The sequence below is a fragment of the Canis lupus genome, chromosome 27 (genome assembly GCF_048164855.1).
Source record: "Canis lupus baileyi chromosome 27, mCanLup2.hap1, whole genome shotgun sequence".
In the NCBI taxonomy this organism is placed as follows: Eukaryota; Metazoa; Chordata; class Mammalia; order Carnivora; family Canidae; genus Canis; species Canis lupus.
Genome location: NC_132864.1, coordinates 43,283,059 through 43,296,247, shown reverse-complemented (window position 1 = coordinate 43,296,247; position 13,189 = coordinate 43,283,059). Strand labels below are relative to the sequence as shown.

Genomic DNA, 13,189 nt, shown 5'->3' with positions numbered 1-13,189 from the left:
TTTAGGACAGAAACCCTCCGTAAACTGCAGAGCCCCTCCAAAGTCATGTCAAAAATGTTCCAAATCATTTTAAATGAAATAGCTTTCTTTAAACAGATGGAAGATGAATGATAAAGAAAAATTGTGTATCTTCAACATCAGGCATCTGCAGCATGCCTCCCACTGGGGAAGAGATCCCATCAATAAGCACCAGTCATCCATCCCATTTTTATAGATAGTTTGCCCCCTACCTCTACTATGACTAGTTCACTTAGCTTGCAGATATTTCTATGAGTTCTACCTATTATTTTAGGGTAAATATTTTTTAAAAAGATCTGAAGGGGATGGGGGTACACCAGAAGGATACTCTGCGTGGATGCCTCTGTAATTTTACCAATTTCTAAGTCCGAATATTCGTGTTCACGGTGTGTTTGGTGGGTTCCTATGCTAACTGGCCAGCGTGTAATTTCTAAAATGAGTTTTCCAAAACATCCTTGCCTTACCAAAGCCGCCAAGCCGAGTGCACCAAGACGGCGCGCATCCAGTCGGCCTTGCCCGCGGCCAAGCCCGCCGCGCCCGCCCCTGCACCTGTGGCCGCGCCCCCGCCGCCCCCGCCGCCCCCCGGGGCGCACCTGTACGAGGAGCTGGGGGACAGCACCATGTAAGTACCCTGCAGCCGCTGACACACAGGTGTGCAGGTGTGTGTGCAGGATGCTGGGGGGTGAGTATGTCATTGCCACCTGATGCGGGAATGCACGCTAATTACGACTTGTTTCTTGAAAAAAAGAGAGAGAGACTCACAAAATCGTTAAGATGAGAACCTAAGGAAAAGTTGCATTGAAAATAACCAAAACAAAAAACAAAAACAAAACAAAAAGAAAATAACCAAAACATGACAAGAAAAAAAAGCCAACATTAAAAACTGAATAAGAGAAAAGAAGTACTGCAGTGGAGGTGACATTGCAGATGACGAGCTTTAATCTGCAAACCTTCACAATTAGGCAGGTTATAGTCTTTTCTCCCAAATTAAAAACACATTCAGGAGAAAGATTATTTTATTCCTCATAGGAAATAAGGAAAAATAAGGCATAACCATAAACTAGTAATTCCTGATTTAGTATCAAAAGCCAACTCCTATTTGGTAGTTTAAAACCAATATTGTGGTCTAAACTCATACACTTTTTAAAGATACTATCTTGGGATGTCATAAGGTAGAGTGATTAAAATCTGCATGAAAATCTGAAACCCAAATAAATAATTAAATAGTAAATATCCAACCACTTAAAGAATATGCTTTTCATTATATTCCTCTTAAAAGAGACTGCTGTCATAGCTTAATATTGCTCCCATGCTATTTGGAACCTCTAAGCAACGTTAAATCATACACATTTGGAAAACTTTTAAATTGCCATGAAAAGATGTCACAGATGTTTCCATAACGCTACCCACGTAGCCTGATTCCTTTCGGACTTATTCAGCTTGCTGATGCTTTAAACAGTTTTTGGACAGGAAATGCAAAACAAACAAAGGATAGTATAAAATTTTGATTATTACTGAATTAAATTATATCAAAGACACCTTTTATTAACTGGAATTTAGTGGAGTTGAAGGATGAAAAGACATTACTTACTGTGTTACATTTGTAGCATTTACTAGTAGGAATAAAGCAAGCCGCAAAAATTATGAAATTTACCTTTTCATGGGAAAACTGGTTTTAAACACATGTATCAGTATTATTTGCCATATTAATACTACCGTACAAGGTGATGTTAAGAAGTTTTAAAAATGTCAAAACTCATTTTAATGTTGCATATCTTAACACTAACATTGAATTTAATGCTTGAGAGTTTAGTGTTTGAGATTCTATTTTTAAAATGATATAATGCAGGATTCATGCTTTAAATATAGTTTTTAAATCTTTTGATGAATTGAAAATGATGGTCTTTTTTTTGAATTACTGGTGAATGCAGGAATTGAGCCAATACGATTTGATTCTCTTCATATTAACCACTTCTCTCCAGCAAAAAATATTCAGAAGACAAAAAAGACTTATGTGTAAAGTTGTTTCACTTGAAATTAGTGAGGGATATATATTCATTTTTACTTAACAAAAGAAAGTATACTATTACATCATCTGGAATCAATATAGTTTGATGTGATCATTTTCAAATAGCAACACTTAAGGACTACTTTTATTTGAAAAAATTGTGGTAGACTTAGAGTATTTTGCAATTAATATGTATTCAATGAAGTGTTTTGAGTTCTGCACATTTAAATATCTTTAACAAATGTTTAACCTATCTATTTAAAAACTTTATATACAGGGATTCTGAACATAAGTTACTAGAAAATGGACTAACTCCAAATGAATTATTATCAAATTTAAAAGAAAAAAATCAAAGGTCATTTTGAAAAAAATCTTAATGATCTAATTCATAACTTCATACAGATTCAACAATCGCTCTGTGATAGTCATTATAGTACTCGTGTATTTACTTTCTTGTAGACAATTTGTATATCTTCTTTATAAATCAGTGTGACTAATTTTTCAGTTAAGACATAGAAACAATTCTTAGAATCTCATTTAAAATACCTGTTTTGGGATTGAAATCAGCCATATATAATGAAAGTGAATTTTAGGTATGTATAGGAAATGGATAGTTGGCTATTTTATGTGATGAGACAACCAAATAAATGCCAGATGATTTTATCTAAAATATTATTACATATCATCCTTAGGAGTAAATACAAAGAAAATATAAAAACATGCATTTTCTTTTCTGGATATACATAGTAAATGTTTAAAGCAAGTTCCTGTTAGTATTGTCCTAATCACCTCAATTTAACTATAGTTCAAACTCTTCTTCTTCTTCTTCTTTTTTTTTTTTTTTTTCTGTCGCATGTTTTCTCTTTCCCACCTGTGGATACATAGGCATAAGTAAGTAAATAATATCATTCTAATACAAGGCATTAGGGAAAAAAAGATACAAGAGAATAGATTAAGTTTTACTCTGAACATAGTAATCTTCGTCTTTTCCCATGGAGTCGTTTGCTTTTAAAAAGAAATTTCTATCTTCCGTATCTCATTCCCTTTTGGTATCTTGGAAACCTGTGCCTACCAAGAAGTGTATCGAAATTCTCACTTTTAATTTGTTAAAAGTATTTCAAGATATCTCTCAGTCAAAAGTGATGCGGTTCCATTATATACACAGTTCTTTCCAACAAAAAATTAAACCAAGAACAAATCCATTTCAAAAATTACCCAATAATGTGCCAAGTCCATTTTTAAAAAATGACTTTGCTGTCTGTTTAATCAAAATTGTCTATCCTTCCCAAATTATCTATATGGGCCTGATACCGCAAGTCCACCTGTGAGGAGTCTCCCTTCATAGTTTGTATCTTTGTGAACTGACACAATGACAACTTTGGCTTTATATGGCATTTTATTGCCTCCCCTGTCATTCTGATTTTTCAAAGTGGTCACTTAATTTTTATTCACAGTATTTCATTCCTTCTGTGTTGGTAAATATTAAATGTTACTCGGTTTGAGCTTGAGAGCAAAGTCTGATGAGAGACTAATCAAAACCAGCCAGCCTTCCTGGGGAAAGGTCCCGCTGCTTTCATTGGAGACACTTGCTTATGTCCCTTCACTTAGTAGATTTTATTTATCACTCTGGCCACCCTAAGTCAGCGTCAGTGTATGAGCAAATCCAGGGGTATCAAAATTACATTCTTTGAACATAAATCTTTTCATTAAAGTCAGTCTTGACCAAAATTTGATGCAGATCACATTCAAAATAAATACCAACAGCCCCTCTTCTTATTTGTAATGTTTATTGCATTTTAAAACTGATTAAGCTTAAAATCGAAATAAAAGGAAATAATCTCAAGATTCTAGCATAAATTCAATTCCTCAATTGTGATTTTGACCTCTGTGAGAAATTCTCCCACCTGTCCTTGGAGACTTTGATTCTCTAATCTGGGAAATAGAAAACTCCTTTCTGTATTCTCTTGTAAGCTTTATCCTCAGATGGGAGTGTACTTTAGCTCCAGGACAGAATTACTGAGATGAGAGATAATGGTACTGAATCAGATACAGCTAAGGATCCTTCTCCCCAGTCAGCTCTGAGCATCCTCAACCAAAGCAAAGGATGGGAAACCATTAGCCAAAATGCTGGTTTGCAATTTGGAAAATCATGATTTCTACATAAGAGAACTGTTACGTGTGGCCAGGGATACTTCGCTGTATCAAACTAACTGGAAAACAAAAACAAAAACAAAAACAACAAAACAAAACAAAACAAAAAACAGTCTACAGATTGTTGCATTTTCTAAAAGAAAGAAAAAAAATGTCTCATGCTACGCACAGCTCTCAAGCTTTTCTTGCTCTGTCTTTCTGAGAACAGGGACATGAAAGTAATGTCTTGCTTCAGTAGATTAGTGTTATTTGGCCTTTTATATTTTGAAGTAGTAATGCGAACCATAAAGACACCTTTCTCATGAAAGCTATGTCACGACCTGTTTCCTTACATTTCATTATCTTCTTTTCTTTCAAGTCTTTTCCTTCTCTACCATTTCCAACAAAGCAGGGGAGATAAGTCAGTCTCAGAAGACAGGAAAAGTCCACACAGTGTGATGCCTTTTCCTTCCAGCACTATTGAGGCTCACAAGCAGGCTCATGTAGATGGATCCCTTAGGAACAACCAGCCCAAGTCAGCAAGGAAGTTCACACTGATGTCTGAGGAGGACGCCTTCAGTCTCCACAGTACTCTTTATAAGGAAGCTGTAGATCCAAGACCAACAAACTCCGACTTTTTACTAAGAACAGATTTTATAGACTCATTTTTGCCCAAAACACAAGCCAGGAGTAAGTCCCTGAGGGGCCCAAGGGAAATGTTTCAGAGGATATGGCATCAGCCAGTGTGCTTCCCTCAGAGACCAGTGTGGGAACTTCCCAGAAGGCCAGAAACCCTAGAGCTGGAGCCACGGAGGAGCCGCAGGCCGGAAGGTGGGAAGGAAAGCCCTGGAACCCCTCCAAACCAGAGAGGTAGTAGGAACCCCCTGCCTGCAGCTGGAGAATCCAGTGTGCCCGAGACAGGAGAAGCAAGGCCAGGCCAGCCCCTGCTCCCACGTGGAGCACAGCATGTGGAATCTCTGTCTTCAGACTCCTCATTTCTCTCTCCTTCGTCTCACTCCTCCTACTCCACTTTGACAACTGTTTCGAGAACTGTGGAACTCCAGGCAGAACCTGATGTCATCATCTCTCCCGCGGACTGTTCTTTGGAACTTTCTCCTTCAATGCCCTGCATTTTAAATTCCCCGGTTTTTAGGAGAGAGATGCCCACATGTCTGTTGACAGTTGAAGCCGGAAGGAACATTTTCGAAATCCTTCCCAAACCACCAAACATCTCTCCTCCGCCTGCCCCTCCTCCTCCTCCTCCTCCTCTTCCTCCTCCACCTCCATTTCTCCCACTTTCCACCCCACCTTCTCCTCCCTCTTCTTCTCCATCACCTCTTCTACCTTCACTTCCCTCCCTCCCCCCACCATCCCCTCCTCTTCCTTCTCCTCTGTCCCCTCCGTCTTGGGCTCCATCCACTACGTGTGTCTGTGTACCAGTTGTGAAGCACACTGTCAGTGTGACACCTGCCGAGGACGTGGAGCCCTCTGTCGCACAGCTACCAGCATCCACGAGCGTGTGTGACACAGACCCCCAGAAACAACCAAAGGGCATCCTCAAGCATATAAAAAACTTAGCGGACCTTGAAAAGTCAGTTGCTAACATGTACAGTCAAATAGAAAAAAACTTTCCAGCAACACACAGCTGGAAACTAGAGACAAGTTGCCCTCCAGAGAGAGAAAATGTGGACGTGACGTCTCAACAACCCCAGGGGAATTTGCACAGTTTTGCCGAGGAAACGGAGAACCAATCTCACAGTCAATCTACTTCACTGTAATGCTGCTTTTCCTATCTTAACTGGACAACTCTTCTGTTGACCAAAATTTTCGAGCGCAGGCAAATTCGAACATTAAAGAAGATTCCATTCTTTTACCCTAAACTCAGTGCAATGCTGTTTTTTTCCTCATTTTTTTACTTTTAAAGGTTATTAACCTCATCATTTCTAACTCATATTATAGATTTACCTTAATTTTCTTAACTACGAAGTAGCATTATTTGTCTGCATTTATTTAAAAAGTAAGTAATTTCAATCTATTTTTCAATGGGAATATGTGGGCAAGAAGGTTAGATATTCAGCTTTAACCAATGGCTTCTTAGCATGTTAATACAGTAATGTCTACATTGACGTTTTGATCATAGTTTTATTTTACTGCTCCAGGAAAAAAAAAAAAAAGCAAACTGTTAAAATAATCTAAAAAATGCTATTATAGGTTCTGTTCTTTCCTTGAAGCCTATGTATCTGGTAAGATTAAACATTCCCAAAGTAAAAATGTTATGTAACCGGAAATGTAGGATTTGACAGACATGATGATATTCCAAAATAAATCCCAGGTGCTATAAGATGTAGTCATCTGTTTTCTTACAAGAACATTCTTTACTCTGGCTTGCTTTTATCTTACTAGTATGCTTATACACTTGAAAAATCTTTTACTTTTTCAATTAACTGTCTTATTCTATTTCTCATTGTGCTTTCTCTTCCCTTCTTTATAATGAAAATAAATCTTGACTTGTTGGCTTTTGTAAGACATTTCGTTGTTCCCACAGATGTTTAAAGAGGTCTTCAGTTTTGCTTGACCACATTATGATGATAACATCTCATAATTATAATTTTATCAGGAGGTTCTTCAAAGGAAATATTTATCTCCAGTTTAATAAAGAAATTCTCATCAGTTTCATCAAAATGAGGTTAAATAAATGTCTACAAAGGCTTATCTAGTGTGAGTTAATTTATTATGTGATTGATGAAAATTATAAATATTTTTATGAAGTTTATCATTAATATAAAATGTTTGCCTACCAAAATTTTAGAGAAGTATATTGGCTTCATTTCTAGTTACCTTTTGTTACTCTGGATAAATCATCCGAATTTAGTCGTACAAATAAAATCTAAACCTTTTAAATAGAAATCAAGAAGGAATATATCTAGTGAACAGTCATCAGTTTTTTATAGGCCTTTACTCTTTGTTAGGCAAAGGTGATGAAAATTTATACTTAAGAAAGAAATTTTATGTTGTAGTTGTTTTCAGAACTCAACTCAATTAAATTCTTGGAGGCATCAGCTCAGCTAAGTGCTATGTTCCTATCTCTTTAATGAAAGCTACACTTGACCAACAAGTAATTAGGCTGTTTTCCCATGTAACACACGGAATACATTTTATTTACTGGAATTCCCCACTTTGAATACAAGTGTAATTATGTGACCTATTAGTTTTAATATTGTAGAAGATAAAAGTCTGCACATAAAAACAAAGCACAATTTCAAAATAGAGTCAAAAGTCTTGCTTGATAACTTCCATCGTAAGTATATTAATATAGGGTCAGGGTCTAGTAGTGCATCATTTCAAAGGTTTTGTTCAGCTCCTACATTATGTGATATTCCTTCAAGAATTTGGTTTGTCATCCCCGAATTGATAGTATCAGATTTTTTTTTAAAAAAGCCTATAAATCTAATTATTTTCATTAGCTCCTCTGCTTCAGATTCTTTTCATCCAAATCAAGAGTAATTTCCTTCTTGGGGTTCTTGAACATGATTTTTTTCTCTCTTTCACTGAAACACTTCAGTTGGAGTTTTTGTTGGCAGCTGGTCATATGCATGAGAACTTGTGCTATTTGGCGGACTCTGACAAGGTATTATTCATGATTGTGTAAGCCTTTAATATGACTGTGTGTTTTTTAAAGCTATTTTGTACCCGCTTTTTGAATACGTGAAAGAAATTCTTTGATAATGTATTCTCTAATTTCAAACAAATATTATAGAAACTCCAAATAACAATTTTATGTAGGTATCTACAGCCTTACTGAATTTATAATACTTTCTGTAACATTTTTATAATATCTGTTTAGCCTGAATATTTTATTAGTATCTTACACTTTTCAAATGAAACATCCATTCCCATGTTTTATATCTAGTTTTTTACTTGCACATTCTATTTAGAGATCTCTCTTCATCATAAAAGTCAGTTAGAATGCCTTCTTCATGAGACCTATATTCTTTGAGTACACAGGCCATGATATTCCTGTTCTCGAATCTTGAGTCCCCACAACCTGACAACCAAGCTCCAGAAAAAGAATATCATTTTGTATCTTCTGCATTCAATATATTCTAATTAAAGAATTAGAAAGAAGAATAAGAAATTGTTAGATATCTTTTTAAATGACGAAATTAGGTTACCATACATTTCCTTACTGTTAAAAGTAAACTTAGTGCATACAAATGGTGTAAAATGAATAATTAATACCCATTGGATATAATCTACATAAAAACGCATCAATATTATACGATTGGTCTTATAAAGAGCACCAGGAAGTCATGTTAATCGAAAGCATACAGACAATGATGCATATTGATTCTGTTGTGAACCTTCTTCAAGCTGCTTTCTGCCTTCAAGCTGAAACAAACAATACAAATAATCACATGAGAGATAACAAAAAGGTTAATGGAAACAGTGTAGCTCATCTCTTGATCTTTTATTTTCCATATTTAGGGAAAATACAACTAATGAAAAAAAAAAAGTCAGCTTAAATATCCTGGAGAATGAAGTCCAGCTTTGGTTGACACTTCACGTCACATATGTGACTCGATGCTCATTATTAAAACCAGAGAATGAGCTTTCTCTATCTCAGATGCAAATTAACGAACTCTTAAATGCTTTAGAAGGATTACTGTTCTCATAACTATTGGCAGAACCATAGAAGCAAAACTCACTACAGAACCATTTCAAGTAACAAATTGCCAACAGGATTAAGTAAGCATTTTAGTACCATTATGACCAACCATTTCAATCAGCAATGCCTTAGCCACTTAAGATTTGTTCAGATAAGTAGACTTATTTCGTAAGCCCTTGTAATATTTTAAAGAAATTTGCTACAGAGATTGTTTTGTTGGACTTTAAAGTTATGTATGTGCCTCTTTATAGCAGTTACCGGCTTTGTATACTTGGTTCATAATATATAGGACTTTAGGTCAACTGTTTAGCAAATAACAAATTAAAAATCTTTATAATTAGTGACATTTAACGCAAAAAGCATTTTAGACTTTTTTTTCCCCCTCTCAAGTACAGTTGAACATTTCCCCAACTTACAGTCCATGAACTTTATAGATCTTTATGTAATATTGAAAACGAAAATGAAAATCTTCAGCTCTCATATCTGGTAAGGTCAGTGACTCTTAAAGGCTAGCAAGTACTTTGCATTCATTAGTTTTAGAATAAATTGATGCAAACAGACAGAAAAAAAAAACATCTTACAAATGCTTGGAAGAATATATTTTAGTCACTGAGATCATTTTTTATCCTGTACCGATATGCTCTTCATGTATAAAACACATCTCTTCCCCCAAATAAGTATCTAATATCTATCAAAACTTGTTTAGGTTAGAGATGATATGGAATATTTTTAATCCAGTTGGCAATAACAGTGTCAAATGTGCTTTTAAACACCCTTGAGATAAAATTGACCATGTAAAGTTTAGTTTTCATATGGCACGAGAGTCTGGGCTGATAATTGTTCTCAGTAATGCAGACATGGAACCTCGATTCTTCTGATAAAATGTATTTCTCAACGAGACAATTTTTAGTAAAAATTATCTTCTCCTTTTTTCTCAGATTTTTTAAAAACACCCTTATCTATAATTTTATTTGATCTGAAACTCTAAGTTGTTTAATACTGATTTCTTTGTTTCTGCCTTGCAGGAGAGGTTATGCATCAGAGGTAAGGGCTTTATGGTGTTATATCAAGCTTACTAGGAAAATATTTGCATTACAGGCAGGACTGATTTATATTCTTTCATAACTAGGGTATTTTCCTTTATTTCAATAAAACTTATAAGTATGCTATGCTGTTTACTCTCTTTTATACCTATTGCTGTTTTGTTCTGGGGTTTTAAGTGGGTGAACAAATACAAATACTCACCTTTCCAAGGATGAATTTATTTTTTTCCTAAATTGCCTCTACTCGGCATTGTGACATTCCCCCAAACTTATTTTTCTAAGGCTAGAGACCTAATTTAGAAACCTGGGACTTCTGTTCCTTTTTACCAGTCCAAGTCTCCTTCCTAACACATTAGAGCTTAAGATCTTAAAAAGCCAGACTGTGGGAAATCTCACACCATCGTGTTAATTTGATTCTCAGTCTGCGGAGAAGATGGTAGGCATTCATCCTGGCCGGTGGTATTTGGCTAGCTGCTCTGAACGTGCTGCTGTCAGTGATGCCACCAAGAACCTAGCAGAGTTTGGCAGACAGCTTCCCAGTCAAGAGAGTTAAATGAGCACACGACCTCATTGGCCGTTAGTTGAGAATGCACAAGTCCTAACATCTTTGGAAAGCAAGATGAATGCATTTAAGAATAACCAGTTTTCAGGGACAATTATAATAGCTAAGAGATTGGATCAGACTATCTCTAACTTCAGCTTCCGCTCCTTTCCATGAATGCCTTACCTGGGCCAAGGCCGTGTCATGGAAAATCTACCTCTTCAGCCACATAGCTGTTCTCCCTGGCCATTTCCAACAGCTGCTCCGCTGGTGAACTTGTCTCCCAGAACTTCTCTGCCCACATTCCCAATGCCATTCCCACTTCAGATTCGTGTGGTTTATCCACTCTTGGATAAACCAAAATTTGAACTGTGTCTCTTGTTCTCATCTGTTTAAATTATCAGAAAACAGAGCAGTAGGGACCTTGTTCCCTTTAAATAAGTATGAGTAAGGTTGAGAGGCAGTAAGGAGTGATGCCAGCAAAATCCAAGGAAGGGTGATTTCCCTGATCACAAAAGAATTTCCAGAAGCACACCCAATGTTCCACTGTAAGCCATCCATGTTTTGGTAAAGAAAGATCAGGGACGTTTCTTAAATATGATGATGCGTATGTTGCGACTGTATCATTATGTCATGTGCTCTACCCTCCTCACAAATGAACCTGATTACATTGAATGCGATTGGGGAGAAAAAAAGAGGGGCAATTTAAAACAAGGTTAAACTTGTTCAAAAGAATCCCGTGGCACTTAAAGTGCTTTTCAAATCATAAATAACTTTTTGTACTGAGAAGTTGGAACCAAAAAGTTATTTATGGGTTTTTATTTATTAAACGCAATTAACTTTGATGCTGATTAAAACCATGATAAAATGGAAACAAAGAATTTGTTATTTCATTTTCCACCATAAATCGTCAAAATATCGGTAGCTATCACATGATTAATAAATCATAATCCCAAGGTAACCAGTTTTAAGCTGTGGCCTTTTTTTCTCTCTTTTCAATCATCATCTCCGTTTTCCACCTGAATTATTTTCTAAACCTTTTTTTCTGTTTTAATTTCCTTTGGCAGCAACAGCAACTGCTGAGGCCTTCTCTTCTTAAACCAGAGGTATCAATTTTCTTTTTCTTTTCGACCTTGCTGAGTCTCCATGGTATTTTATGTCACGTTAAGGCTCATCTTACACGCAGGCAGAGTGGGTGGCTGCCCACGTGGCATAATTTTACAAGGCAGAGAAGAGGTGGTTTAAAATGAAAACAAATACATAAAATAAGTAAGCAAGCAAGTCTCTTTTCTCTTGCTTGCTGCGGGCTGAAATTCCAAATTTTCAGCCTCATTCTCTTGGAGTTAGACAAATAAGACCTTTGCTCCTATTGAAAACAAGCTATCATTGAAGGAGACCAATCATGAACCAGATGAGTCTCTTGTCTTGGTGAACCTGGATTCATCAGAACCATTCCTGAGATGAGAGCTTTGGGTTAGGCGAAGTTTGAGGAAGGAACGCTGGCATCGGGACTGAAATAAGGAAAAGTAGAAATTGGGTCGTGATAAATAGTCTTTAATCATTTCAGGTGCTTTAAATAAAATATACTACCCTTGGGCACATGTCTACTACTTCAAAGTGCCTATGACATTTTCTTCCACAATGAGAAAAAGATATTCGGAATTATACAACAAATGCCTATAATTCATATTTATTATGCTCATACACTCTCTACCCTTTTAAAAAATAACGTTAATTTTAAATGTCTCTTTCTTTTGGCAGATTTAGTATTCTATAAGTTTTACTTAAAAACTATTCTTCTTATCCCCCCCCCTTTTTTTTTAACAACAGGATCTTAACTTTGCTAAAGAGAGGCATTTTGTGATGAGAAGTTACCCTCCAAAATTTGGAGGTTGAGTGACAGGAATATCCAAATTTTATAAAATTTGAGTAAAAATTTCTATGAAGGCATCTCCATAGATGATTGAATCAGACAAATCAGACTTAAAATCCAGATGCCAATTCCTCATGCAAGATGTTAGCCAAGATCTGCACCTTCCTGAGAAGCATTTTCATCTTCTATAAAATCTTGGCAGTAATATTTAGTGTACAAGCTCCTACCTCAGCAGCTGGAGCATGGTAGGAAGGAAATTCCGTAACTGGTAGTAATATGTTGCTTTTGTTTGCATTAGTATACATGTTTATTCTTCGTCAGTGAAATACTAAATTAATCCTGGCTTCTCTGTGTGGTCAGCAAAAATGTGTGGCAGCTGGAAACGGGTGGAGAGCAGAGAGGGTCCACATTCCTGTCTGATCAGGCCAGTTAGGGATCATAATGGTTGCCACGCGCTTCCTCCATTTATTGATTATTATATTTTTCTGAATAGTTGATGCTCTGCCCTTCAGTAATGGGTGGAACAAGAATCCCAGAGGGACCTTTCAGGTTATTCCTTTCTACCATCCTCTGTCTTTTTCTGCCCAGCTCAGACTACAGAGTGACTAATTGCATCAAAGATTAAGTTCCCTAGATTCCTTCCCAGTTGCTTCCATCCTTCTATAATATTTTTTAAGCCATTTTGAGGCATATATATATATATATATATATATATATATATATATATATATAATCAGAACTAGCACAAGTTGAGCTTTATTCTCCCTTTAGGAAAAAAAAAAGATAAGTATGTGTAAAGAAAATTACTGGATTCTAACTCTTAACATCTGAAATCCGCTCAGTTTCATTATGTTTCTATAAATATTTGTTTTCATTATTTTTTAATAAATTAATTTTTTATTGGTGTTCA

General features: G+C 36.0%; 1 protein-coding gene across 1 annotated transcript in view; it reads left to right on the top strand.

Moving 5' to 3' along the window:
- The window catches only part of PCDH15 (protocadherin related 15), an 876,905-nt gene that overhangs the window by 850,713 nt on the left and 13,003 nt on the right, over positions 1-13,189 (top strand). Inside the window, exons 32-34 of the mRNA XM_072803740.1 lie at positions 488-640; positions 9,848-9,866; positions 11,474-11,512. Coding sequence (XP_072659841.1) covers positions 488-640; positions 9,848-9,866; positions 11,474-11,512 — 211 coding nt within the window. The remainder of the gene's footprint in view (positions 1-487; positions 641-9,847; positions 9,867-11,473; positions 11,513-13,189) is intronic.